The 27,953-nt window shown below is 38.2% G+C and overlaps 2 protein-coding genes across 21 annotated transcripts in view; one reads left to right on the forward strand and one right to left on the reverse strand.

Moving 5' to 3' along the window:
• NSUN7 (NOP2/Sun RNA methyltransferase family member 7) overlaps positions 1-21,636 on the forward strand; it is a 62,985-nt gene extending 41,349 nt beyond the window's left edge. The window contains exons 10-12 of the mRNA XM_030881122.2: positions 637-754; positions 18,873-18,996; positions 19,599-21,636. Coding sequence (XP_030736982.1) covers positions 637-754; positions 18,873-18,996; positions 19,599-20,234 — 878 coding nt within the window. The 3' untranslated portion in view covers positions 20,235-21,636. The remainder of the gene's footprint in view (positions 1-636; positions 755-18,872; positions 18,997-19,598) is intronic.
• Positions 21,637-23,798: 2,162 nt separating this feature from the next.
• The window catches only part of APBB2 (amyloid beta precursor protein binding family B member 2), a 375,842-nt gene continuing 371,687 nt past the window's right edge, over positions 23,799-27,953 (reverse strand). For all 20 annotated transcript variants that reach the window (XM_030881113.2, XM_060299264.1, XM_030881111.2 and 17 more), the window contains one exon: positions 23,799-26,827. In XM_030881113.2, coding sequence (XP_030736973.1) covers positions 26,660-26,827 — 168 coding nt within the window. In that variant the 3' untranslated portion in view covers positions 23,799-26,659. The remainder of the gene's footprint in view (positions 26,828-27,953) is intronic.

Below are 27,953 nucleotides of genomic sequence, written 5' to 3' on the forward strand. Positions count from 1 at the left end.
GCGCTGAGTCCTAACCACTGGACCACCAGGGAGTTCCCTGATTTTCTTATTTATTTGTCTTATGTCAATGAAACATAGAAAACAAGCTCCCTGGGGCAGGGATTTTTGTGTGTGTATATTGAATGGTGAGAACACTGCCTAGCACATAGTAGGTGCTCAGTAAGTGTGAATAAGTGAGTGAGTTGCAGGTAATAAGATTACCTCATTTTACAGTTGAAGAATTGGAGAGTTAAGTAATTTTCCCAGGTTCATACAGCAGTAAGTTACAGAATTGGGATTCACATCTAAGTCTGTCTGTTTCTAGAGTCCTTTTAACTAGTTACGTGATATGGCTTGTGGAAGAATAGCTGGGAGTGTCAAGCTTATGGTAATCTGCAGTATTTATTTGTTTGTGTTTGTAATTAGGTTGGTCACATTTGATTAGATTTCCATACAATCCAGTTAGATTTATTTTATTTATTGGCCACAGCCTACATTACTAATACATGCTTTAAAGGGGAGCCATGCAAGCATCTATAGAAATAATTCCTATCAAAACCATGTGGTATTAGTACAGACAGACGTTTGAAAACATAACAGATTTGTTTAGGATTGTTACTGGGGTCATTATATTAATTCCATCTTCTTTAAATGTAGTTACTAGAGCTCAAGCAGTTGTTTACTGCACATATTCAGTTTATCCAGAAGAAAATGAAGCTGTTGTTAAGAAAGCACTGGAATTTCAAGACCACGGGACTAAAGTACAATCTTATAGGTAAGAAAGGAAGGATTCTTCTAAACACCTCAACCAAATATTTTTGAAAGTGAAAAATTTTGATTTTCTGAGTTAGAAGTAGAAGACGTTTCAGTTCCTTTTTATTAGACTTTAATATGACCAAATAGCCTAACTTCTTACAACTTGAAAGTAGATTCTGTAAAGCCTTTACAATGGCTTGGCATGTGCATTCTCTTGTACACTAAAAGATTCTTGTTTTTGTTGTTATTGTTAAATAAGGCTAAAGGCATTTGGGCTTATTAGACTTGATTAATTTCTGGATAAATTGAGTATAAACTTTATACCCTGAGTTTTAGATACATCTGTGCTTCAGTAGAAGAAAAGTAAGAGTATAAAATAACCTTAGAAAATAGGAGAAAATTGGATGTTTATTATCTGAAAACATGTGTTTCTTAGACCCATTTAGCCTTTGGTACCCACAAGGACTAAGATAAGAATAGCTTGAATAACCATAGTAGCTTCTGGGTAAAATGCTATAATAAACTAGGGGCGGAGAAGAAAAACAGTAATACTCCATCCAAACTCTGGACGTCAAGATAAGGAGTATATTTAAGATTACTATATGATACCAATTAGTTCTTCAAGACTGTGACAGTTAATAAGGTATTTTAAAATGTCTCCTATTTTTCACTTATTTCTCCTGTTCTGAACTTTTACTGTAATTCTTATAGTAGCATCTTAATATGTATATGGTTTGCTCTCTCCTTTTAATTAGATATTTTTCCTTTGCCAGTTCACAGGTGGACATGTTTGTAACCACATCCGTATTTCCCTTCTTACTTTGCTTCCTTATTTAGTAATTCTTGTTGGTAGCTAACAGCCAACCTTTTTTCTGGCAGCTTCTCAACACAGCATTAACTAAATCTCCATCTAGTGGCAAAGAGAATTATTTCAGGTATATGACCAAAATCGTTAGTGTGGATGACTCTTGATTTGTCTGTCAGGGATAAGGTTCTAAGAATGTAATACGGCAAAAATAGAGGAACATCTCCACACCCTCTCTAGCATGTATTATGTGTAGACTTTTTGATGACAGCCATTCTGACCAGTGTGAGGTGATGCTTCATTGTGGTTTTGATTTGCATTTCTGTAATAATTAGCAACATTGATCATCTTTTCATGTGCCTACTGGCCATCTGTATGTCTTCTTTGGAGAAATGTCTATTAAGGTCTTCTGCCAGTTTTTCGATTGGGTTGTTTGTTTTTTTGTTGTTAAATTGTATGAGCTGTTTGTATATTTTGGAAATTAAGTCCTTGTTGGTTGCATTGTTTGCAAATATTTTCTCCCATTCCTTAGGTTGTCTTTTCATTTTTTTAATGGTTTCCCTTGCTGTGCAAAAGCTTGTAAGTTTGATTAGGTCCCATTTGTTTATTTTTATTTTTATTTCTATTGCCTTGGGAGGCTGATCTAAGAAAATACTGCTACAATTTATGTCAGAGAATGTTTTGCCTATGTTCTCTTCTAGGAGTTTTATGGTGTCAAATCTTATATTTAGGTCTTTAAACCATTTTGAGTTTATTTTTGTGTGTGGTGTGAGAGAGTGTTGTAATTTCACTGATTTACAGGTAGCTGTCCAGCTTTCCCAATACCACATCAACAAGTCTTCAAGAGAGACTGTCTTTTCTCCATTGTATATTCTTGCCTGTTTTGTCAAAGATTAATTGATCATAGGTTTGTGGGTTTATTTCTGGGCTGTCTGTTCTGTTCCACTGAACTGTATGTATGTTTTTGTGCCAACAGCACACCTTTTTTTTTTTTTAAATTAATTAATTTATTATTTTTTTTGTGGTACGCGGGGCTCTCACTGTTGTGGCCTCTCCCGTTGCGGAGCACAGGCTCCGGACGCACAGGCTCAGCGGCCATTGGCTCACGGGCCCAGCTACTCCACGGAATGTGGGATCTTCCTGGACCGGGGCATGAACCCGTGTACCCTGCATTGGCAGGCGGACTCTCAACCGCTGTGCCACCAGGGAAGCCCCAGCACACTGTTTTGATTACTGTAACTTTGTAGTATAGTCTGAAGTCTGGAGGGTTATGCCTCCTGCTTTGTTCTTTTCCCTCAGGATTGCTTTGATAATTCTGGGCCTTTTGTTGTTCCATATACATTTTAGGATTATTTGTTTTAGTTCTGTGAAAAATGTCATGGGTATTTTGATAAGGATTGCATTAAATCTGTAGATTGCTTTGAGTAGTATGGCCATTTTAAAAATATTAATTCTTCCAATCCAAGTGCATGGGATATCTTTTCATTTCTTTGAATCATCTTCAGTTTCTTTATCAAAGTTTTATAATCTTCAGCATATAGGTGTTTACTGCCTTGATTGAGTTTATTCCTAGGTATTTTTTTTGACGCAATTTTAAACAGGATTTTTTTTTTACTTTCTGAAATTTCATTGTTAGTGTAAAGAAATGCAACAAATTTCTGTATATTAATATTGTATCCTACTACCTTGCTGAATTCATTTATTCTCATAGTTTTTGTGTGGAGACTTTAGGGATACTCTATATAGAGTATCATGTCATCTCCAAATAGTGACAATTTTACCTCTTCCCTTCCAATTTGGATACCTTTCATTTCTTTTTCTTATCTGGTTGTTGGGGCTAGGACTTCCAATACTATGTTGAGTAGAAGTGGTGAAACTGGGCATCCTTGTCTTGTTCCTAAATTTAGTGGAAAGGCGTTCAGCTTTTCACTGTTCAGTATTATGTTGGCTGTGGGTTTGTCATAAATGGCTTTTATTATGTTGAAATATGTTCCCCCTATACCCACTTCTGTGACAGTTTTTATCAAGAATGGGTGTTGAATTTTGTCAAATGCTTTTTCTGTCTATTGAGATGATCATGTGGTTTTTGTCTTTCCTTTTGTTAACGTGGTGTATCATCACATTGATTGATTGTGTATATTGAGCTGTCCTTGCTACCCTGGAATGATTACAGCTTGATCATGGTGTATTATCCTTTTTACATATTGTTGGATTTTGTTTGCTAATATCTTGTTTTGAAGATTTTTGCATCTATATTCATCAAAGATATTAGCCTGTGGTTTTCATTTTTTGTAGTGTTTTTGTCTGGTTTTGGTATCAGGGTGATGGTGGCTTCAGAATGAATTTGGGAGTGTTCCCTCTTCAATTTTTTGGAATAGTTTGAGACGGGTAGGTATAAGTTCTTTGAAAATACTAACAGATACAAAGGGAGAAACTGACAATAATACAATAATAGTAGACCTTAACACCCCATTGACATCAATGGACAGATCATCCAGACAAAAAATCAGTAAGGCAACAGAGGTTCTAAATGACACAGTAGATCAGTAGGACTTAATTGATATCTACAGAACACTACTTCCAAAAAAGCCAGAATACAGATTCTTTTCAAGGGCACATGGAATGTTCTCTAGGATAGACCACATACTAGGTCATAAAAAAAAACCTCAACAAATTTAAAAGGATAGAAATTATTTGAAACATCTTATCTGACCACAACAGTATGAAACCAGAAATCAACCACAGAAAGAAAAACAGGAAAAGAGTGAACACATGGAGACTAAACAACATGCTACTAAGAAACCAATGGGTCAACAATGAAATCAAAGAAGAAATGAGGAAATGCCTCAAGACAAATGAAAATGAAAACACAACCTTACAAAATCTATGGGATACCCACCCACTGGTGGTTGAAGCTGGGTCCTAGGGTTAGTGCTGGACTACTGACATCAAGAGCCAGGTCCTGGAGTCTGGTTGCAGGGCCCAGACATCCCAGAGCTGATATAACATGGCTGGGGGTGAGGCAGGGAAGGGGAGCAGATCCTGACACAGTTGGGTACGGAGTCTGGGGTGTCCTGAAGCTTGTGTTGGCCTGTTAATGGGCAGGGCCAGGGCCCAGCTGGTCCCAGGGCAGGGTCTGGCCTGGTCTGGACAGAATAGGTTTGCAGGCTGTGGGTTTGTGGTTTTCTTGCATCTGGTGTCTGCCCACGTTGGGTCAGCCTGGTCCAGAGGCTAGAGGAGGCAAGGCCCAGAGGATTCTGGGGCTGGTGCTTGCTCACTGGTGGGTGGAAATGGGCCCTGGGCCCTCTATTGGGCACAGCTGTGTCCAGAGGCAGATGTGGAGGTCTTTAGGCAGTCTGTCTGCTGATGGGTGGTGCTGTATCCCACCCAATTAGTTGCTTGGCCTGATTTGTCCCAGCACTGGCACCTAAAGGCTGTTGGGTTGGGTGAGGCCAGGTCTTGGTGCTAATGAGCTAGAGGGAAGATTCCACAATGGTGTTTGCCAGTATCAGCATCCATGTGGTAGAAGGAACTCCCAAGAATGGCTGCCACCAGTGTCTGTGCACCCAGGGTGAGTGCAGCCGCCCCTCACCTCTCTGAGAGACTCTGCAAGACCAGCAGATAGGTCTGGCCCAGGCTCCTATCAAATTACTGCTTTTTCCCTGGGTTCCAGAACATGTGAGATTTTGTGTGTGCCATTTAAGAGTGAAGTCTCTATTTCTCCCAGTCCTGTGGGACTCCCGAAATTAAGTCCCACTGGCCTTCAAGGCCGAATGCCCTGGGGCCTTGTCTTCCTGGTGCCAGACCCCCAGGCTGGGGAGCCTGACGTGGCGCTCATAACTGTCACTCTTGTGGGAGAACCTCTGCAATATAATTATTCTCCAATTTGTGGGTCACCCACCTGGGGTTATGGAACTTAGCTATATTTCAAGTCTGCCCCTCCTACCTGTCTTGTGGCTCTTTCTTTATGTCTTTAGTTGTAGAAGATCTTTTCTGGTAGGTACCAGACTTTTTCATCAATGGTTGTTCTGCAAATAGTTGTGATTTTGGTGTGCTTGTGAGAAGAAGTGAGCTCAGAGTCTTCCTACTCTGCCATCTTGGCCAATCTTGGTCACTGTGGTTTTGATTTGAATTTTCCTGGGAACTAATGATGTTGAGCTTCTTTTCATGTGCTTATTAACTATTTATATATCTTCTTTGGACAATGTCTTCAGGTTCTTTGCCCATTTAAAAACTGTACTATGGGACTTCCCTGGTGGTGCACTGGTTAAGAATCCGCCTGCCAAGGCAGGGGACACGAGTTCGAGCCCTGGTCCAGGAATATCCCACATGCTGCGGAGCAACTAAGCCCGTGTGCCACAACTACTGAGCCTGTGCTCTAGAGCCCGTGAGCCACAACTACTGAGCCCACATGCCACAGCTGCTGAAGCCCTCATGCCTAGAGCCCATGCTCCACAACAAGAGAAGCCACCGCAACAAGAAGCCTGCACACTGCAACGAAGAGTAGCCCCAGCTTGCTGCAACTAGAGAAAGCCCATGAGCAGCAACGAAGACCCAACGCAGCCAAAAATAAATAAATACAATAAATAAATTTATTAAAAAAATTGTGTTACAGTTGGCCTTCCATGTCTGAGGGGTCCACATCTGAGGATTCAACCAACTACAGATTGAAAATATTTGGAAAAAAATTCCAGCAATTTACAAAAAGCAAAACTTGAATTTGCTGCAACTATTTACATAGCATTTACATTGTATTAGGTATTATGAGTAGTCTAGAGATAATTTAAAGTATACAGGAGCATGTGCTTAGGTTATATGCAAATACTATACCATTTTATATAAGGTATTTGAGCATCTGTGGATCTTGGTATCCAAGGGGTGTCCTGGAACCAATCCCCCTCATACCAAGGGATGACTGTATTTGTCTTTTTTATTGTTGAATTGTAAGACTCCCTTATATGTTTTGTATATCATACCCTTATCACATATATAACTTGCAATTATTATCTCCCATTCGTGGGCTGTCTTTTTACTTTCTTGATAATGTCCTTTGATGCATAAAAGTTTATAATGTTGAAGAAGTCCGATTTATTTGTTTTTTATTTTATTGCTTGTGCTTTAGGTATCATATTTAAGAAACTGTTATTTAATGCAAGGTCATGAAGAATTATGCCTATGTTTTCTTCCAACCATTTTGTAATCTTAGCTCTTACGTTTATGTCTGTTATCCATTTTGATTAATTTTTGTATATGTTATGAGGTAGGGGTCCAACTTCATTCCTTTGCATGTGGATATCCAGTTGTCCCAGCACCGTTTGTTGAAGAGACTATTCTTTCTACAGTGAATGGTCTTGGCACCCCTGTTGAAAATCAGTTGATCATAGATGAATGGGCTTATTTCTGGCCTCTCAATTCTGTTTCATTGATCTGTATGTCTATACTTATGCCAGGATCGTAATAAGAGATTTTTAAAATCACTAATGGATGCCTAGTTTTATCAAAAGCCTTTGCAGCATTTAATGATATGATCAAATGTTTTTTCTCATCTGACATTTTAACATGGTGGTGAATTAATGCTAAATATTTTCTAATAGTGAACAGTCTGTGAGCTTGAAGGTTAGGTCCTGATAGGTTGTATTCTGTGTTTTGATTTTCTGTTACTAGTAAAGGTGGAGTATAGGGAAGATAAACAGTGCATGAGTGGGATTGGATTGCTCTTCTAGCCTTGGTGCTCATTAAGGTAATCAGTAATCACATACACCTGGCTTCTGATGGGTACTTTGCCCACTTCGCCTGTGTTGTTTCAGGATCTTTATTCTCATTGCTCTCAGTGAGCCCAGTTCTATAATGGCCTCTCCTACTGTCAGCCCTGGCCTAGGGAGGGAAGCCACCAGTGAACTCATGAGTGCTGCTAGTGCCCTCCCAGCAGCACACTCCTTGTTGCTCTGATAAAATGTGTATCTTCTGGGCCCTCCTCTCAACATAGTCCTCTGGAGAGTTCTTGAGCCCTAATAGTACATCCATTGAAGCAAGCTCACTCCCCTGAGGCTTTTAATCCTGTCTTCCACTGTCTGCCGTGACAGTCTGGCATTTCTCCTCACTAAATGTGAGCCATTGTGTATTAGCTTTCTATTTATGCTTAAGAAATTACCACAAATGTAGCAGTTGAAGACAGTACCTGTTAATTAACTCAGAGTTCTGTAGGTCAGTTGTCTGGATGGCATGGATGGATTCTCTGCTCAGGATGTCAGCCTGATGAATTCTTTGCTGGAGACTCTGGGGGAAAATTTGCTTCCATCCTCACTCTTGTGGTAGTGGGACTGAGGTCCTTGTTTCTTTGCTGGCTGTCAATCCAAGATTGCTCTCTGCTTCTAGAGACCACATTCATTCCTTGCCACTTGCTATTCCTCCATCTTCAAGCCAACAATAGTGCATTATACTCTGCTCGTGCTTTGAATCTCTGATTTCTTCTGTCTCTAACCTGTAGACCTGGATGGCTCCTGTGATTAGGTCAGGTCCACTGAGATAATACCCATAGCTTAAGGTTAACTAATTTGAGCCTTAATTACATCTGCAAAATTCCTTTTTCCATGTGTATTATTTGCCTGAGCTGCCACAATAAATTATCCTAAACTTGTTGACTTGTAACAACAGAAATTGATTCTCTCGCAGTTCTGGAGACCAGAAGTCCAAAATCAAGTAGTTGGCAGGGGTGATTCCCTCTAGGGCCTGTGAGAGGGAATCTATTCTGTGACTCTCTTCCAGCTTCTGGTGTTTGTTAACAATCCTTGGTGCTCCTTGGCTTGTAGCTTCATCACTCCAATCTCTGCCTCCATCATATGGTCTTCTTCCCTGTGTGTCTCTGTATATCCTCTCTTCTTGTAGGGACACCAATATTGGACCTAGGGTTTATCCTACTCCAGTATTAGCTCCTTTGCTAAGACCCTATTTCCAAATAAGGTCACATTCTGGAGTTTTGGGTGGACATGAATTTGGTGGGGGGGACACTATTGAACCCACAATAGTCCACTCTCTGGCCCCCTAAAATTGATGTCTGTTTCATACACAAAATACATTTATCTCACTCAAACATTCTCAAGTCTTCACCCATTCCAAGATCAATTCTAAATCCAAAATCTCATTTAAGTATCACCAACTCAAAAATTCCCAAATGTCATCATCTAAGTCAGGTATGAGTTGGACTCTGGGTATTAAGTTATTTTATTATTCAAAGAAATAGACTGTAAGTTGGGGTTTGAAGATCATTTTGTTATGCAGGGCCAATTTCTGTATGGTAACTTTACCAGTATTGATTATGGATTATTATTACTATTAGAAAAGATAACATGTATGTAGCTAAAATATATCATGGTCTATTAAATATTTGTTGAATACCTACTATATACCAGGCACTTTTCTAGGTGCTAGATATATCTAAGTGACAAAAATCCAAACCTTACATTGGTAAGAAATAATTATTTTCAGTGAGTATTCTTTATTTAATATATAAGTGAATTATTTTTTTTGATGCTTTCTATTTGTGTAGAGAACATAGACGAATAGGCTTCAGAAATTCAGTTTGTTGGTTACAGGGTTGGTAAGAGGAGTGACTAGCTGTGTAGAACCTACACAGCTATTATATTTCGGCTTAGTTCAGCACAAACATTTTATTAAGCACCACTATTGGCCAGACTCCTTGGCATGTCATTTGAGGTCATGTATGTCTGCCCACATCCTAAGTGACCTCTACATCCTCTTACTCACTCTCTACCTCAGCCACATGGAAATACTTGCTGTTCCCTGAACATACATCTTCATGACACTTGTGCTTTTTGTTCATGTTCTTCTTTCTGTCTAGAATCCCGTCTTTGCCTTATTGGAAACCTACTTATTCTTCAAGACATAGCACCAATGCTCCTTCCTCTGTGAAGTTTTCATATTTGCTATCTCCCATGGCCACAATTAATTGTACCTTATTCTGTATTTCTACATAATTTTGTCTCTACTTGGCTCAGCATTCGTATGTGGTCTTCTTTATATTATTGTATACCAATTAGTTTCTCCAACTAAATTGTAAACTATTTAAGAGAGCTAATATTTTATTTATGTGTTTTTCACATAGTAGGCAAATGAGTGAATAAATATAAATTTGAAATGGTTTTAAACTTCAGAATATAACATACAAAATTATTAATAAGAGTTCCTGATATTTTAACTTTTGTGGAAAATTATTTATTCCTTTGATTACATGTTTTATTTATAAAAGCATGGGACTATAACAATTATTGTTTATGAATGAACCATTTACTATTGAATTAAATATTAAATATAAAAACTAAAATTTTAGTTTAAACATATTAGTGATTAGAGATTTTTGTATTTCTGACACAAAGTCTTTTCTTTGGTATGTACTTTCTTGAACACCACATAAGTCATCTGTTAATCTCAAAAGTGATTGAGAAGAATAATGTAGTGATAGGCCATATTTTTATATTGTAATTGTGCAAAAAGTAACCAAAAGAAGGAAGTCGTACTTTTTGTATTCTGACATGTGGAGGTAAAGGATTTTTTTGGATTATACGTTTGTGATTACTATACATATTTACCTGTTTTGATAATGGAAGCCTTTTAATTAACGTATTGGTGACTTGGGGAAGAGTTTTTAATATGTTGAAAGGTTCTTGGCATAGTTGTTTAAAGATGGGAAACTTGGGAAGTATAATAAACTATGAGCTAACGTGAAATACTAGAGCTTTTATTTTATAATAGTATTGTACTGCTTTGACATTCTGTTTTTTATTGACGTATGGTTGACTTTACAATGTTGTGTTAATTTCTGCTGTACAGCAAACTGATTCAGTTATACATATATATACATTCTTTTTAAAAAATATTCTTTTCTATTATGGTTTATCACAGGATATTGAATATAGTTCCCTGTGCTATACAGTAGGACCTTGTTGTTTATCCATTCTATATATAATAGCTTACATCTGCTAACCCCAGCTTCCCACTCCATCCCTCCCCCACCCCCCTTCCCTCTTGGCAACCAAAAGTCTGTTCTCTATGTCTATGAGTTTGTTTCTGTTTCATAAATAGGTTCAATTGTGTCATATTTTAGATTCCACATATAAGTGATATCATATGGTATTTGTCTTTCTCTTTCTGACTTCACTTAGCATGATAATCTCTAGCTGCAAATGGCATTATTTTGTTCTTTTTTTTTGGCTGCGTTGGGTCTTCGTTGCTGCGTGCAGGCTTTCTCTAGTTGTGGTGAGTGGGGGCTACTCTTCGTTGCGGTGCGCGGGCTTCTCATTGCAGTGGCTTCTCTTGTTGTGGAGCACGGGCTCTAGGCGCGCGGGCTTCAGTAGTTGTGGCACACGGGCTCAGTAGTTGTGGCTTGAGGGCTCTAGAGCACAGGCTCAGTAGTTGTGGCACACGGGCTTAGTTGCTCCGTGGCATGTGGAATCTTCCCGGATCAGGGCTCGGAACTGTACCCCCTGCATTGGCAGGCAGATTCTTAACCACTGCACCACCAGGAAAGTCCTATTTCATTCTTTTTTATGGCTGAGTAGTATTCCATTGCATATATATGTACCACATCTTCTTTATCCATTCATCTGTCAGTGGACATTTATGTTATTTCCATGTCTTGGCTGTTGTGAATAGTGCTGCTCTGAACATAGGGTGTGTGTATCTTTTTGAATTATAGTTTTGTCTGGATATATGCCCAGTATTGGGATTGCTGGATCATATGGTAATTCTGTTTTTAGGTTTTTTTTTTTTTTTGACTGCGCCACACGGCTTGTGGGATCTTAGTTCCCTGACAAGGGATCGAACCCGGGCCCTCAGCAGTGAAAGTGTGGAGTCGTAACCACTGGACCGCCAGGGAATTCCCTTCTATTTTTCCTTTTTTAAGGAACCTCCATACTGTTTTCCACAGTGGCTGCACCAACTTACATTCCCACTAACAGTGTAGGAGGGTTCTCTTTTCTTCACACTCTCTCCAGCATTTGTTATTTGTAGATTTTTTTAATGATGGCCGTTCTGACCAGTGTGAGGTGGTACTCAAGTAGTTTTGATTTGCATTTCTCTAATAATTAGAAATGTTGAGCATCTTTTCCTGTGCCTACTGGCCATCTGTATGTCTTCTTTGGAGAAATGTCTATTAAGATCTGCCAATTTTTCGATTGGGTTGTTTGTTGTTGAGTTGTATGAGCTGTTTGTATATTTTGGAAATTAAGTCCTTGTTGGCTGCATTGTTTGCAAATATTTTCTCCCATTCAGTAGGTTGTCTTTTCATTTTCTTAACGGCTTCCCTTGCTGTGCAAAAGCTTGTAAGTTTGATTAGGTCCCATTTGTTTATTTTTTTATTTCTATTGCCTTGGGAGTCTGACCTAAGAAAACATTGGTATGATTTATGTCAGAGAATGCTTTCCCTATGTTCTCTTCTAGGAGTTTTATGGTGTCATGTCTTATGTTTAAGTCTTTAGGCCATTTTGAGTTACTTTTTGTGTATGGTGCGAGGGTGTGTTCTAACTTTATTGATTTACGTGTGGCTGTCCAACTTTCCCAGCACCACTTGCTGAAGAGACTGTCCTTTTCCCATTGTATATTCTTGCCTCCTTTGTCGAAGATTATTTACCTATAGGTGTGTGGGTTTATTTCTGGGCTCTGTATTCTGTTCCATTGACCATATATCTGTTTTTGTGCCAGTACCACACTGTTTTGATTACTGTAGCTTAGTAGTATTGTCTGAAGTCTGGGACAGTTATGCCTCCTGCTTTGTTCTTCTTTTAAAATTTTATTTATGTATTTATCTATCTATCTATCTATCTATGGCTGTGTTGGGTCTTTGTTGCTGTGCGCAGGCTTTCTCTAGTTGTGGCGAGTGGGAGCTACTCTTCATTGTGGTGCACGGGCTTCTCACTGCGGTGGCTTCTCTTGTTGTAGAGCACAGGCTCTAGGCACGCAGGCTTCAGTAGTTGTGACACGTGGACTCAGTAGTTGTGGCTTGTGGGCTCTAGAGCGCAGGCTCAGTAGTTGTGGCACATGGGCTTAGTTGCTCCACGGCATGTGGGAGCTTCCCAGACCAGGGATCGAACTCATGTCCCCTGCATTGGCAGGCAGATTCTTAACCACTGTACCACCAGGGAAGTCCCCTCCTGCTTTGTTCTTTTTCCTCAGGATTGCTTTGGCAATTCTGGGTCTTTTATGGTTCCATATAAATTTTGGAATTATTTGTTTTAGTTCTGTGTAAAATGTCATGGGTAATTTGATAGGGATCGCATTAATTCTGTAGACTGCTTTGGGTAGTATGGCCATTTTAACCATATTAATTCTTCCAATCCAAGAGCATGGGATATCTTTCTGTTTCTTTGAATCATCTTTAATTTTCTTTATTAATGTTTTATAATTCTCAGCATATAAGTCTTTCACCTCCTTGGTCAAGTTTATTCCTATTTTATTTTTTTTGGTGTGATTTTAAAAGGTATTGTTTTTTTACATTCCCTTTCTGATATTTCATTGTTAGTGTAAAGAAATGCAACCGATTTCTGTATATTAATCTTGTATCCTGCTACCTTGATGAATTCATTTATCAGTTCTAGTAGTTTTTGTGTGGAGTCTTTAGGGTTTTCTATATATAGTATCATGTTATCTGCATATTATAACAATTTTACTTCTTCCCTTCCAATTTGGATACTTTTCATTTCTTTTTCTTGTCTGATTGCTGGGCCTAGGACTTCCAATACTATGTTGTGTAGAAGTGGTGAGAGTGGCATCCTTGTCTTGTTCCAGATTTTAGCAGGAAGCCTTTCAGTTTTTCACCATTGAGTATTCTGTTGGCTGTGGGTTTGTAATAATTTTGCTATTATGTTGAGATACGTTCCCTCTATACCCACTTTGGTAAGAGTTTTTATCATGAATTGATGTTAATTTTGTCAAATGCTTTTTCTGCATCTATTGAGATGATCATGTGGTTTCTGTCTTTTATTTTGTTTGTGTGGTGTATCTTATTGATTGAATTGCATTTGTTGAACCATCCTTATGAACTTGGGATGAATCCCACTTGGTTGTGGTGTATGACCTTTTTTATGTATATTGGACTCGGGTTGCTAGTATTTTGTTGAGAATTTTTGCATCTATATTCATCAAAGATTTTGGCCTCTAATTTTCTTTTTTGGTGCTATCTTTGTCTGGTTTTGGTATCAGGGTGATGGTGGCTTCATAGAATGTCTTTGAGAGTGTTCCCTCCTCTTGAATCATTTGGAAGAGTTTGAGAAGTATTGGTAAAAGTTCTTCTTTGTATGTTTGGTAGAATTTGCCTGTGAAGCCATCTGGTCCTGGACTTTTGTTTGTAGAGGGTTTTAAAATTACAGGTTCTATTTCACTTCTAGAGGTCAGTCTGTTCAAATTATCTGTTTCTTCTTGATTCAGTTTTAGTGGGTTCTATGTTTCTAAAAACTTGTCCATTTCATCTAGGTTGTTGAATTTGTTGGCATATAATTTTCACAGTATTCTCTGTTTTTTTTCTTGTTTTTTTTTTTTTTTTGTATTTCTGTGGTATCAGTTGGGATTTCTCCTTTTTCATTTCTTTTTTTAAAAATAAATTTATTTATTTTTACTTTGTTATTTATTTTTGGCTGTGTTGGGTCTTCGTTGCTGCGTGCAGGCCTTCTCTAATTGCAGCGAGCGGGGGCCACTCTTTGTTGCGGTGCATGGGTTTCTCATTGTGGTGGCTTCTCTTGTTGAGGAGCATGGGCTCTAGGCACACGGACTTCAGTAGTTGTGGCTTGCAGGCTGTAGAGCGCAGGCTCAGTAGTTGTGGCGCACGGGCTTAGTTGCTCCGTGGCAAGTGGGATCTTCCCAGACCAGGGATCGAACTCATGCCCCCTGCATTGGCAGGTGGATTCTTGACCACTACACCACCAGGAAAGTCTCTCCTTTTTCATTTCTTATTTTGTTTATTTGGGTTCTCTCTCTTTTCTTCTTGGTGAGCCTGTTCAGAGGTTTGTCAATTTTGTTTACCCTTTCAGCAAACCAGCTCTTGGTTTTATTTTTTTTTTCTGTAGTTTTGTAATCTCTATTTTATTTATTCCCTCTCTGATCTTTATTATTTCCTTCTTTCTGCTGACTTTATGTTTTGTTTGTTCTTTTTGTAATTCTTTTAGGTGGTAGGTTAGGTTATTTATTTGGGTTTTTGTTGTTTCTTGAGGAAGGCCTGTATCACTATGAACTTCTCTCTAAGAACTGTTTTTGCTGCATCCTATAGATTTTGTTTGGTTGTGTTTTCTTTGTCATTTGTCTCAAGGTATTTTTTAATTTCCTCTTTGATTTTGTCATTGACCCACTGTTTTTTTAATAGCATGTTGTTTAGTCTCCATGTAGTCGTTTTTTTCTCATTTCTTTTTCTGTGGTTGATTTCTAGTTTCATGCCATTGTTGTCAGAAAAGATGTTTGAGATAATTTCTATACTCTTCAATTTGTTGAGGCTTGTTTTGTGCCCTAATATATGGTCAGCCCTAGAAAATGTTCCATGTGCACTTGAAAAGAATGTGTATTCTGGTTTTTTTTAGTTGTCATGTCCTGAAAATATCAGTTAAGTCTAACTGTTCAATTTTATCATTTAGGATCTGTGTTGCCGTATTGATTTTCTGTCTAGAAGATATTTCCATTGATATGAGTGGGATGTTAAAGTCTCCTACTATTATTGTATTCCTGTCAATTTCTCCCTTTATGTCTGTTAGTATTTGTTTTATATATTTGGGTGCTTCTGTATTAGGTGCATATATGTTAATGAGTGTAAAATTCTCTTCTTGTATTGATCCTTTTATCATTATATAGTAATATATCTTTATCTTTCTTTATGGCCTTTGTTTTGAAGTCTGTTTTGTCTGATATGAGTATTGTGACCCCTACTTGTCATTTTTATTTGCATGAAATATCTTTTTCCATCCCCTCACTTTCAATCTATGTGTGTCTCCTGCCCTAAAGTGGGTCTCTTGTAGGCAGCATATTGTAGGCTTTTGTTTTTTAATCCAGTCCACCACTCTGTGTCTTTTGATTGGAGCATTTAGTCCATTGACATTTAAGGTAATTATTGATAGATACGTATTTATTGCCATTTTAAACCTTGTTTACCAGTTGATTCTGTGTTTCTTTGTTCCTTTCTTTTTCCTTTTGTTTTGCTTTTTGTGGTTTGATGATTTCCTTTTATTTTATGCTTGTGTTCTTTTTGGTTTTTGTGAATCTATTGTGTTTTTGATTTGTGGTTATTCTGTTTTTCAAGTATGTTAACCCCTTCCTATATCTACTTGCTTTAGACTGATAGTCATATAGGCTCAAACACATCTGAAAAAAAAAGAATCTACATTTTCTTACTTTCCTGCCCCACATTTTATGATTTTGATGTCCTCTTTTACATCTTCATGTTTATCCTTTTGCTGTTCATTGTCATCGTTTTCACAAAAATGTTTTGATTTTTAAAAAATCTGTGTACTGACTTAAGTGATTTAAATAAGCCACCGATGCCATAAATGGCACCGATGCCATTTAGCAGGAAGCACTGAAAGCATTCCTACTAAAATCTGGAACAAGACAAGGATGCCCACTCTCACCACTTCTACTCAACATAGTATTGGAAGTCCTAGTCCTTTCCAATTGTGATTTTCTCTTTTCTATACATTCTTGCTTCTCTTCTATTTAGAGAAGACCTTTCAATACTTCTTTTAGGATAGGTTTAGTATTGCTGTATTTTTAGTTTTTGCTTATCTGAGAAATTCTTTGTCTCTCCTTCTATTCTAAATGATAATCTTGCTGGGTATAGTATTCTAGGTTGCACATTTTTCCCTTTTAGGAATTTGAATATATCTTGCCACTCCCTTCTGTACTGTAACATTTCTGTAGAGAAATCAGCTGATAGCCTTATGGGGGTTCCCTTGTAACTAAGACTTTGTTTTTCTCTTGCTGCCTTCAGAATCCTCTCTTTAACTTTCGCCATTTTAATTACAATATGTCTTGGTGTAGGTCTGTTTGGGTTCATCTTGTTTGGGACTCTCCTTCCTGTATCTGGATTTATGTTTCCTTCTTTAGGTTTGAGAATTTTTCAGACATAATTTCTTCAAATTCATTTTCGATCCCTTTTTCTCTGTCTTCTCCTCTGGAATCCCTATTATGGGTAGATTGGCAAGCTTTATATTATCCCATACATGTCTTATATTGCTTTCATTTTTTTTTTTAAATTTGCCTTTCTTTTTTTTTCTTTTTCTTTTTTTTTTTTTTTTGCAGTACATGGGCCTCTCACTGTTGTGGCCTCTCCCGTTGCGGAACACAGGCTCCAGACGCGCAGGCTCAGCGGCCATGGCTCGCGGGCCCAGCCGCTCCGCGGCATGTGGGATCCTCCCGGGCCGGGGCACGAACCCCGTGTCCGCTGCATCGGCAGGTGGACTCTCAACCACTGCACCACCAGGGAAGCCCTTAATTTGCCTTTTTATCTGCTGTTCTGATTGGGTGATTTTCATTATTCTATCTTCCAGATGACTTATTTGTTCTTCTGCATTATTCATTCTGCTGTTCATTGCCTTTAGCTCAGCTTTCATCTCAGCAAATGAGTTTTTAATTTTTCTTGGCTCCTCTTTATAGTTTCTAGCTCTTTTTTACAGTATTCTGCATTTCTGTCGATAAACTTTCTTAATTCCTTCAGTATTTTCATTATCTCCTTTTTGAACTCAGCGTCTGTTAGACTGAAGAGGTCTATTTCATTGTTTGTTCTTTCAGGGAAATTCTCTTGGTCTTTTAACTGGGAGTGGTCCCTCTGCTTCTTTGTTTTACTTATATTTCCCTTACTCTGTGAGTTTAGGAGAAACACTTATCTACTGTGGTCTTGGAGGGCTGTTTATATGTAGGAGCAGCCCTGTGTAGCTTGTGTGGTTCTAATATTTTTGGTGTAAGCGTTGTTTTTAGTATGGATGCCTGCTGTCTCTTTCCTCAGTGTGTGCTGGCTGTTATCCCACTGATAGGGGGTGTGCAGAGGCAGTGGCTGGCGTTCTCTCCCAGAGCCCGCAAAGGTGGCAGCTGGCACCCGCTCCCAGAGCTCTCGGTGTGGTGGTGGCTCACTCGTGCCCCTGGAGGCTGCGATGGCATTGGTGGCTCATGCCCACCCCTGAGCCCACAGCAGTGGTTGGTGCCTGCTCCTGGAGCTCGTGCAGGCAGTGTCCTGTCACCTTAGAGTGCATGTGCAGGGAAGGGGGCTGCTGTGGCAGGTCCCGCCCCTCCCCTCACGTGCCCTCAACAGTGGCACCTTACCTCTATGGTGGGCCTGGGCTTCCTCTGTGTACACCCTTGGTTTCAGTCATACCAAAATCCAGCCCCTTCAGGCTGTTTCCCCACAGCCAACCCCAGTCTTCACCCCAGGTCTGACCTCCATAGCCCAAGCTTCAGCTCCCAGCCCCCGCCCACACTCGTGGATGCACGTCTCAGGCTGGGGAGTGCAACGCTGTGATACTGACTGTCTGTGCAGGTCTCTTTCCATTCTGCCTGCTGCACACCAGTTCTGTGCTCTCTTCTGAGGCTCCAAAGCTCCCCCTCCGTCCCAGCTGATCTCCCCATTGGTGAGGGGACTTCACAGGGTGCCGGAACCTTTTCTCTTTCACAGTTACCTCCCAGGAGCGCAGGGTCCTGTCCTGATTCCTTTCTCCCTTTTTTTCTTTTTTCTTTTGTCCTACCTGATTATGTGGAGATTTTATTGCCCTCTCAGAAGTCTGAGGTCTTCTGCCAGGGTTCAGTAGGTGTTCTGAGAATCGTTCCACATGTAGATGTATTTTTTTTAAAAAATAAATTTATTTATTTATTTATGGCTGTGTTGGGTCTTCGTTTCTGTGCAAGGGCTTTCTCTAGTTGTGGCGAGTGGGGGCCACTCTTCATCACGGTGCACGGGCCTCTCACTGTCGCGGCCTCTCTTGTCGGAGCACAGGCTCCAGATGCACAGGCTCAGTAGTTGTGGCTCACGGGCCCAGTTGCTCTGCGGCATGTGGGATCCTCCCAGACCAGGGCTTGAATCCGTGTCCCCTGCATTGGCAGGCAGATTCTCAACCACTGCGCCACCAGGGAAGCCCTGTAGATGTATCTTTGATGTATTTGTGGGAGGAGGTTAGCTCCACATCCTACTACTCCACCATCTTGATCCCTCCCCTTGACATTTTATTCTTATTTGGAATTTTTGTTTAAATAACGGGTAAAACATAATAAAAGAAAATTGGTTGCAATTTACTGTCTCCCTCCATTGGCAAATAAGACATTCTAACTGTTAATTGTTTGCTGTTACCTATTGCAGGCTTAGTCCTCCTGTCCTTCCACTCTGCTCCTTAAAGGAAATACATTTGTCCACCGACAAATTTTTCAGAATGGAACCATCTGAAATTACCAATGGTTGTTTTCTTTCGGTTCTAACAAGGGAGGTAAGGATAAAAAAAATCCCAATCCATTTCATACTTAGGAATTAAGAAACAACAAAGTCTCATAATAGGAATATAGGAACTTTATGAGCATTTCATAATAGTATGCTTATTTCATAAATAGCTAAAGGGCAGGAAAAACAATTATTATTGTATGGCGGAAATCCCTATTTTTATCTTTATTGTCCTCCTGAGTGTTTTTCCGTTGCCTGTTCTCCACCCCCACTTCTCTAAGCACTTTGTCAATATCCAGTTCATTTTAGCTCACAGATATGAGATAAGCTCTGGACATATATACACTAATATGTATAAAATAGATAACTAATAAGAACCTGCTGTATAAAAAAATTAATTTAATTAAATTTAAAAATTCAAAAAAGAATAAGCTCTGTAATTCTTTTTCTTTTTTTTTTTCTATCAGGTTCACAAATGGGGAGATTTAAGTACAAAGAAAGTAGTTTCCTGAGGCTTATAGGATATATTAGAGACTAAGGTCTAAAAACTATTTCTTTTAGTATAACAAAGATATTCTTTTATCTTTACTGAAACACTGATAAGTATTTGTAATATGCAAAGTAACAATTAACTCCCACATTTAATTATAGCGGGACCCATCTGAGACAGTGTCTGTGAAAGATGTTTTGGCCCGTGCTGCAGCAAAGGGTCTACTGGATGGGATCGAGTTGGGTAAACCTTCAAAATGTGAGAAGAAGAAGAAAAAGTCAAAAATGTCATTGCCAAAATCTTCCACTTCTGATAGTAGGGGCATCCAGATGAAAATTGCTGAGTTCCTGAGTCAAGAAACTAACGCAAGTGCTCATCTGTCAGGGACGTTAACAACAAAAACATCTCTTCCACAGAAGAATACAAATCAAGTGGGTTCTTCCTCACAGGTCAGAAAATCCAACAAGCCCACCACCAATCCTTTAGTGCCTACATTTATGAAGAACACACCTCCCTCCAGACCATATGAACGGACGACAAACTTTGTAAGACCTCGCCCAGAAGACAGAATGATTGCACTGAAACCCATAGAGATTGTTTTGCCTCCAGTAATGATGCCATTTTCTAGTCCCCAAGGGATCGGATCTCAGATACCAACTCAACATTTTTACTGTCGTTGCGCTGGGCCCAAGACTGTCCTGCCTGGCTGTCTTCCCACACCATCAATACCAAGTAGAGGGAAAAAACAAGAAAACTTACCTTCCTCTCTACCCAGGCATCCTCGACCATGGCTTTGACTGTCTTGTGTTTTTTACAGGGGTCAAGAGTAGTAGGGTTTTTTCCCAAAGTCTGATATTTCTCTGAAGGTTAGACATCCCTACACAAAATACTCATCCTTTTGGTCACTTAGTATCTTCTAAATGTGATTATTACCTTCAAGTGAATTAAGACAAGTGAGAATAATGTAGGTGAGTTAAGCAAAGCAGAATTCAGAGAGTTGAGTAGCTGGGTGCTGATCTGTTTTAGAACGTTCAGTTGTAGACTCAGTATCGGCTGTTAGAACTTGTCTCACTCTTGTTAACTTTCTGTCTGGACTTAGGACACTGGTTTTAAAGCTGCAACAATTTTTCCTGAAGGGAAACACTGTGTGCCTTAGAACAGACTTCTTTTCAAAGTTAAATTGTGAGGCAGTTTATTTAGAAAGCATAGGTTTGGAAAAGATGCTCTTGCACGGACTATAGATTGCTTTTCAGTATCGAGTCAGCTGTAGTTTAAAATTTTCAATCACTATAGAGGTTGATTTTTTTTTCCTTAAACATTAAAATAGGAGATGTTAGGAGCTTTTGTAATGTGATTGAAGTTGAGTATGAATAGGAAGAACAGGAAGGTCCAAAGTTCTAGGTGTGAGTAGTTCAGCTGTCCATTCACAGAGTGAAAACTGTTTCTCACTGGAAGAACCTCTAGGATCCTGAGCAGACTGAACATAAGCTTTCCCTTTTAACTATTTATGCCAAATACTGTTGTAAAAAAAGTGACTGTAAGCAAATTTCCATCTAAATAGTAATTCTGAGGAAGAGGCCAAACTGCTGAATACAAGTGACACCCCGATTGTTGAAGAAATCTATACAAGTTTATGATTCAAAGATCAGGTGAGATGGTCATTTCAAGTGGCACACAGTAATCAAACTTTGGTAAGTCATTTCTGATGCTCAATTAAAATATATTGTAGCACTATTTTAATTATATTGAAAGTCAGTTCATCTTGACTGTATTATCAATTGCCTTCCAAGAACTGGTTATGATTATCATTTCTGGGTCTACTGATTTTTTTTCATCATGGCAACAGAAAGTGACATTAAATCAAATATGTTACAACTGTAAATCCTACTGTTTAAAAACATGTTCATAGACACAAAGAGTTTGAATTTAAAGTTGTGTTTTCAGAATCCAGTTGTGTTGAATAGTGTTAAATAAATTCCTAAATTTCAATTCAGGTGGCATGATTTTAGTAGACTATTATCCTCTTCAAGATGAATATTTAGGTCTATTTCAGCTCTAATATTGTATAATTTTCTCACTTGAAGTGAGGGTAGAAAAGGGTGAATTTCATTGTAGCAGTAATAAATTTTTTTAACTGAAGATTTACACTTACTAGTAAAATGTCAGTGAAGAAATGAAACATGACTTTTTATACTTGAACCAGACTTATTTTTAAATCCCAAAAGAATTCTGTTAATTATGACTCTTAAAAAATACAGAAATGTTTTAAATGCTCAGCTTATTTTACTACTTTCAAAAATCAAAAACTATATAACATTTGCTCTGAAAGTTATAGTATGGTTTCCTCCTATTCCCACTCTCTGGCTTAGAGCCTTCCGTGCCTCTGGGAGGCCAGTGCAGGTGAACTGAACTTGTTCAGTAAAGAGCTGATATTTTACCCCAGGGATCTTTTATCCCTTTCCTTACATCTTTCCTCTGCCCCAGGCTGAAGAGTATTCCATTGTCCAAAAGTAGCAGGTCTGAGATTTTTATTTTCTGCTAATAGTTATTATAAGACGAAAACTCACAGTTATGAAATAGTTCAGGATATTTTTCTGATCTCTGTAGCAGCATGTGGTTCATGTCACATCACAACTTTAGCCCCTTATCTTCAGTATCTCATGACATGAATCCTGTCATAAATTATTTTTCTAAGTATATGGAGATTCTGAATTAAACCATTCATTCATTAAGCCTGCAGTTTTCTTCTTTGGAATCTTCTAAGAAGGATGTGATCAATTATTTACATATTTTGGTAGACTAAAAAGGGAAATACTTTGGATTAAAACCAATGTGGGAGAATTCTAGTAAAGGAGAATATTGATTACATTGACATTTTTCTTTTTTCAGCTTCTTAGAGAAAAGTGCTGCAAAAATCTAAAGTAATGAAATTACTGGTTTTTAGATACTCCAATAGCAAATTCAGATTTTTAATGTGTAATTATTTACCACTATGTAATACCTGAAACCAAATGAAATTTTGCTCTTTGAGAGTAACTGCCTTTGATTGAGGAAAAAGGTAAACTACTGGGGGAAATGCAAGATGAACAAAAAATGGGTACACACTTTAAATTCTATTTATCTTCTTCCATATGTCTAACAGTTAAACTAAGCCAGGTTCAACTGCTGCTTTTCTAGTCACCTTTCATTTTGGATTTAGTGCCTGTACAACTCTATCTTTCATTCTTTGATATCAGGCTCTTCAAGGAAAGATGGACTTTTTTAACACTAGAAAGAGTGCTTACACAAGCATCAAGTTGGTGACTGAATAGGCCTCTATGTCCAAAATGCCTGCTGTCCTTCCTGAGTACCAAGGTAAGGACCATGCAATGAATTATTCAAAATTTAAAGTTACTTCCTAGTTCTTACCAGGTGGAAATATACAATAATCAAAGCAGAATCTTACATTACTAAAATGACTTTTAATTTGAGATAAGAATAATTTGAAAATAGAATGACTGGCGTGGAGACACTAAACTTTTATTTCTATTCCTGGATATGTATGACTGATGTCAGATAAATGAGCCAAACATTTTACGCAGCTAAGTTTATTCTCATAACATATTACATTTAAATGTGTAAAAGTGGTCAACAGCAAAAGGGGCAGAAAGCAAAACCAAATGTTCTTTTGGGATAAACAAGCTGCTTTGGATGGCAGGGAGTGCTCTCACTGATGAAGTGTGAGCAGTATCTTTTCCCTGAAGCTGAAATAAACTTCATTTTACTGGCTGTATAACACACGTTAGCTGTGTACTGGGTTAAGTGAGCCTGGCAAACTAGAGAGCTAATGCTTTTACTAGTTAAGCTGTGCTAATATCAGTTAGGGAAATGTTTCTCACATTGTTTACGAAATCTTGAGTTTCTGTTGCAATGCTTATGAAATGAGTGTGTGTCATATAAGAAGAGGAGGAAAGATTTAGGGCTTCTAGTAAATGACCTTATGTAGAATTGTACAAATGTTCGTCATAAAATCATAAAGTGGAATTTTTTAAAAAGTAGCAGTGCCAACAGTTTATCACCAAGAGCTTATTTTAATGGAAATGGGTCTAATGTCGCTTCATGCAGTAAGACAGACACAAACAAAAACAATGGTCCTAATTAGCTATGCGCGATCATATATCCAGGTGTAAACAAAGGGCAGGAGGACATGTGTCTGTCTCTTAGATGAGCTCACATGTGTTGTGAAGGATATAAAAACGAAGCACCAAGCAGTGCTTTAAGTTTGCAAAGTAAAGTTTTTAGCCATAGGCATGTTGGCTATTCCCCTTGATGCGGCCAAGGAGCACATATGTGAGTTGGCAAGTATGCGTCTATCTAGCTGCTTTTAAAAAATAAAAGGAACTTTTAAGTATTTTGCCTTTTCTTATACATATTCCAATAAAAATGTGACTACAAATCATTACAAAACCACCTTTTAGGCAATGTATAGTTCACTGAGATTACTTAGACCTGGATACATTGAGAGATAATATCCAGTAAAGATAATACATTAACACAATAATGCAGTATATTTCAGTAAAAATAGAATAAATAAAATAAAAATATTTTAAGCTGTATTTAACAGGTTAATTAAAAAAATGATAAGACATACAAGGCATAGTGAACATGGCTGCCTGTTTACCAAATCACAGATACAAAGAATGCATAGATAACTGAAGTGTCACTACAATATCAGGTAAAACGCTAGCATCCTTTCACAGAAAATACACACATACTTTCATACATACTTTTTGGCCATGGCAGAAAGTGTCTGAACATACGGCTTAACATAATTAATTTTATAAAATTAATTGCATTTAGTATGCAAAGCTATTTTTAAAACAAAGTATCTGCAGTAAAGTTTTCAGTATGTAAAGGCTATCATTCATCTTAATGCATCCATAATTGCATATATAAATCAGTTTGCTACTTAAAGCTAGCTCAGTATTCTTGATCCTGAAAACATATGTATGCCTTAAAAAAAAATGAATGGGTTCTGGTAGAGATGTCCAATATAAAAGTGGATCACTTTTTTAAGAATTTTGAAGTTTATCACACTAAAATGTTTGTTTCACTGTGGAGGTCACGATGAAAGATCATCAAGATTGAATTTTGAACAGCTTTTCGAAGGGCACAGTAAGGATTTTCTTAATGCAGTAATTTCTTAGGATGTCACTGGTAACTTTAGTAGAATGGTGTACAGGCTGGTGAGAGTATAATCCACTTCTAGAGTGGCATCTCTAGGGTGCTAGCAAACAATTCCAGAATTCTGAGAGGGAACAGAGGCAGGAGGCCACCTACTCATTCCATCATGTTCTCTGGTGGCTAAGTATCATGAGTTAGGAATATTTCTACCACATGTAACATTATCTCTGGACTGCATGTAGAATCCTGTCCTCTACAACACATTTGAGGCACACTGCAGGAAAACTGAGAGCAGGTAATGGTTTTAAATCACGGCATGAGTAATTTGGACATACTTCCCTACTTATACAGGGAATCCTAAGATTGCCTGATAATAACTGGATATGCCCAGCGTAATTTTGGAAAGACTCCTCCTGACTGGTGTGGAAGCAGCATAACTTAATAACTGGGAGTTGAGAAGCATGGGTCCTAGTTCTGGCTTTCTCACTAACTTTCGTGAGATCTTAGGCTAGGTGACTGAGCCTCTTTAATTCATATTTTTTATTTCTCAAATGTGTTTAGTACCTTCTCTATAAGGCTCAAATGTGACGATAAGAATGTGGAAACCATTTTGACAAGTACATAGCAGTAGATAAACATAAAGCATTACTTTTACAACGATGTTGTAAAATGGTAATTTTATCACTGAAAAGTAAACAAAACTAATGTCTAGATTGAGCTTCTTAGCAACTTCTTTAAAACATTATCAACAAGTGTCTCAATCTGTTTACAGCTAAGTCTCTCATCTATAGATAGAGAAGCAGGAAAGTGCTGTTTTTTGGGAAGCCTGTTAAATAGTCCTTTGTTCCTATGTATATTTTGCTCTGATATGAAATTTTTAAATCTTGAACATAAATGGAAAAAATATAAATTTAAAAATATATCTAGAGTCCAACAAATTTTAATATTAAATACATAAATTCAGAAAGGTTCAATTTTATGAAGTTTGTTGCCATGGACAATACATGATGGACAGACAGCTTTCTGGGCAAAAAGCATTAAGGTAAGATTGAGCTAGATGCAGAATCCTAGCAGAACATTTACCTAGGAGGTGGAAAACAACGTGGTGGTGGAGATCTAAAATATAAATGACATTTCCTCAACTCCAAGTTGCATATTGGCTAATTATCAAACTAAGGATGAAAGGCTTATGAGGAATATTTCATTTTAATGTTTATGTAGAGAATGGCCATAGTGAACTATAATTCTCTAGCTGCATTGTACAGTATAAGGCAGAAGTTTGAAATATTTCCCACCCAAAATGCATTATAATTTTGTTAATCTCTTTCTTAATAATCAGTTTGAAAACCATCTGAACAGAAAGGCTATTTTTGTTCTGTTTTAATTTCTGAAATTTAGTTTTTCAATTTTGAAGCTTCACTTTTTTCCCAACATCCCCCAAACAGCTGTAGACATGAAATGGTGTCCATGTGTCAAAGAGCTCGTCAAGGAAAGTTGCCAGTTGGTTTCTATACTGATGCCAACAGCCAATTTTGTCAACCAAAGGTTCGATTTTATGAAGAACTAAAACGAAAACTAGTCATCCTGTTTTTACAGCAATTCAGTGGTATCCGGTATGCAGTGTCTACTCCAATGTTGAAAACAGGGCAAAGTGCTGTAGGACTTAAAAGTTGCTTGTGACAGATCCAGTCAAGAAGACAGTGAAACTAACCCAGGTGTCATTCACTCCAAGGACTCAGCTGCTTCACTGGGAGGGGTGTGGCCACATTCTTCCCTGTGTGTGTGAAGTTACATAATGTTCACGATATTTACAGTAAGAAAGGGAGCTTCCACTGCTCATGATGTAACTTACTGACAGCAAAAAAAATTAGTCATGCTTTTCATATCACACGACGGTGGCAAGACGAGAGAACATGCTTGTCTAACACTGTTTGGTTAAGTTATTAATCTCTGAAGACAAAGCATCAGCAACTGAATGGAAGGCCAGAGATCAGCTCCTCTTCTTTAGTGTAGCTATTCAATCTTCAGTAAATGTTACAGGATCCTTTCACATGTGCAGCTACGGCGTTTCTGTGACAGGGCGTTTCTGTTTCAAAGTGTCAATGAGGGATAAGACCCCTCGTTTTACATTGGTTGTGACTCTCCTGGTCACAGAGTCTGCTGGCGGAGGAGGTGGTCGAACTTTCTGTGAAGGCGGCCTGGCTACCAGGCACTTCTGGTATCGTAACTGAAATTAGAAAGTTGTATGGTCGTTAATAATGTATCATCCCTTCTTGTTTAACGTGATCTTAATTCATAAATATATTTAACTCCCAAAGGTTAACGACCTAGCTCCTAAACACGAATCCAAGAGTTTATTATTTTTTTTCCTTAATGTGGAGTGTTTTAAATTCTTTTGAAGTTCTTTATATTGTTAGGCTGCGATGAATATACCTCATAGTCAAAGAGCTAATGAAGAGAAAAAGGATTGGGAGAGAGATTATTAACTTTTTCCTCAGACAGGTAATGAAGTAGGTGTTTATGGCTAGCCGAGTGAGGGTCAGCATGGTAGAAAGGGCAGGGTTTGAATCTGGCTCTACCACTTGTGAACCGTATGGCCCCAGGCAAGTTATTAAATCTCTCTGAGCCTCAGTTTCTTCATTTGTAAAATGGCTGAAGAATGGCGACCTTAAAAGACAGTGTTATGATTAAGGAATACCTGCAGAATGCCTCAGACAGGCCTAGCAACACAGAAGGCATTCATAAATGTTTGTTCCCATCCTGCCTTAATTTAAAAAAAATTACTAAGATTTCAGGATTTTATATACAAGTCTAAATCTTAATAGATTTAATTTTTAAAAATCCATTAGCACTGGCACCAGGGACAGTTTCCATCCTTCAGAAACAAAGTCACAATCCACCTGCTTTTGTATCAATGCAAAGATAAGTAATTCTTCAAAATTAGATTAAAAGGTTAAAATGTATCAAATGCTTTTTTTCTAATCCAAGCACTTAAAAAATCCAAGCACTTAAACTGATTTTCAAAAACCTACTTAAATATTAATAGGTTCCTTGGAACAACTGTGAAACAGGCTGATGTTTCCCTGTGAAAAGCATGAACTGTCGTACAGCAAGACTCTTATCACAATGTGCTGTCACAGCCCACAGGCCAAAAAATTAGCCCCTTTCAACCCAATCATATGAAAAACGATTTATCACGTCTCCTGTGTGTAAAGTATGTTTCTAGGTCTGCATCACAATCAAAACTACGCACTTCCAAACACAGTTTTATAATGCGCAGGTACCGCAGCATGGTATACTGGACTCGGAGTTTCTGATGTTAGTTACGTTATATCCAGTGCAAATCAGAATTG

This window comes from Globicephala melas, chromosome 5 (genome assembly GCF_963455315.2).
Source record: "Globicephala melas chromosome 5, mGloMel1.2, whole genome shotgun sequence".
In the NCBI taxonomy this organism is placed as follows: Eukaryota; Metazoa; Chordata; class Mammalia; order Artiodactyla; family Delphinidae; genus Globicephala; species Globicephala melas.